The sequence below is a fragment of the Nicotiana attenuata genome, unplaced genomic scaffold (genome assembly GCF_001879085.1).
Source record: "Nicotiana attenuata strain UT unplaced genomic scaffold, NIATTr2, whole genome shotgun sequence".
Taxonomy (NCBI): Eukaryota; Viridiplantae; Streptophyta; class Magnoliopsida; order Solanales; family Solanaceae; genus Nicotiana; species Nicotiana attenuata.
The window spans coordinates 205,486-206,821 of NW_017670245.1; the positions used below are offsets into that span (position 1 = coordinate 205,486).

At 40.3% G+C, this 1,336-nt stretch overlaps 1 protein-coding gene across 1 annotated transcript in view; it reads right to left on the bottom strand.

Annotated features, from left to right (window-relative positions):
• Nucleotides 1-1,336, bottom strand: part of LOC109236585 (FH protein interacting protein FIP2) — a 37,962-nt gene that overhangs the window by 2,228 nt on the left and 34,398 nt on the right. Inside the window, exon 10 of the mRNA XM_019402781.1 lies at nucleotides 129-209. Within this exon, the coding sequence (XP_019258326.1) occupies nucleotides 129-209 (81 nt within the window). The remainder of the gene's footprint in view (nucleotides 1-128; nucleotides 210-1,336) is intronic.

Below are 1,336 nucleotides of genomic sequence, written 5' to 3' on the forward strand. Positions count from 1 at the left end.
CCTCTCCCCCAACCCTCCCCAAAAAAAATTCCTACATCCATGCATCATAAAACCAACCTAAATGAGGATTAAATGAAACATACAGAAGAAATCAAGAAGCTCTTTGATTCTCAGTGGTAGTGACTTACCGTATCACGAAGATTCACATGTCGAAGATAAGCTCTTTGAAGGTTTGCACCCTTCAGATTTGCATTGGTTAACTTTGCACCCTGAAATAAATTGTGGAAATTAATCAAGATGCACTAAAGGAAATTGACTCCTTGTTTGGATTCAGAAGAAAAAGTAATAACAGTAGCTGACTTATCATGAGAATCATACACTCTTTTGGATGAGTAGACTATTGGTTCAGAGTCCTCTCACTTTTCATTAATTTTTGTACTGCCAACCCTTGGGACCCCTCTATTAATGTTTGCACTTACTATCTATAAGTTCCAAAGAGAAATGGGGAAGGAGGGGGGTGGGATCCCCCGTTATGATCTCCTGCCTCTCTTATATATACTAACAATTTTCCTTTTATCCAACGGACTTTGTCCGGCGTGCTTTCTCGATGACTAATTTCTTTATCACTTGCCCAAAACATTACGCGTGTCCTGCGATATAAGCTTTCTAACGGCTCGACCCCGGCAGAACCGTGGTGCCCGTCGCCATTACACCTCGTGGGCACGACCATAGCGGGTCGACCTGTTATCGTCTCCTTTAATGATAACCATCTGGTGGTCAGATTTTGACCCATTCACTTTCAACAACCTTTATAAGCTTTCTTTCTACAGCTTCAAACTGCTTTTACTTGCTACGGTGAAAGCATTTAAGATATTATCCTAATACAGTAGCACATGGGCCTTGTATTTAAGTATCTTCGTCATGTATTAATTATTATGTTATTTGTCTAGGTCCGACCTGCAGAACTTAACAATTAACTGGTAAGGGGTTGAGTTACTAACCACTAAGGCTAAATTTCACAGGGCATGGAATGTTTAACCTAAATTGACAGCCATACTTAGACACTACCTTATAAGTCATGAAACTCCTCCGTCCGTGATTAATTATGTCCTACATAAACATTACTTGCTTATCAATGTCAGCCGAACCTTTCCTTTTCTTCACCTGGACCGGCCATTCACAATCTATTGTTGTAATGAGGCACTTGCAACACCCAATTTAGTCTATACCACCTAAAGCATAATGCAAGGAGATACCTCTGTCATCTCAAACCAAGAGGTTTCTGCCACTAACTTGAGTAAAAGAGTCTTCCGAACAATCTGGAAGATATCTCTTGTTAGTTTTTCAATTTTTTTTTTTAAGTTTGCAGACAAAGAAATCTCCCCCCCCCCCCCCC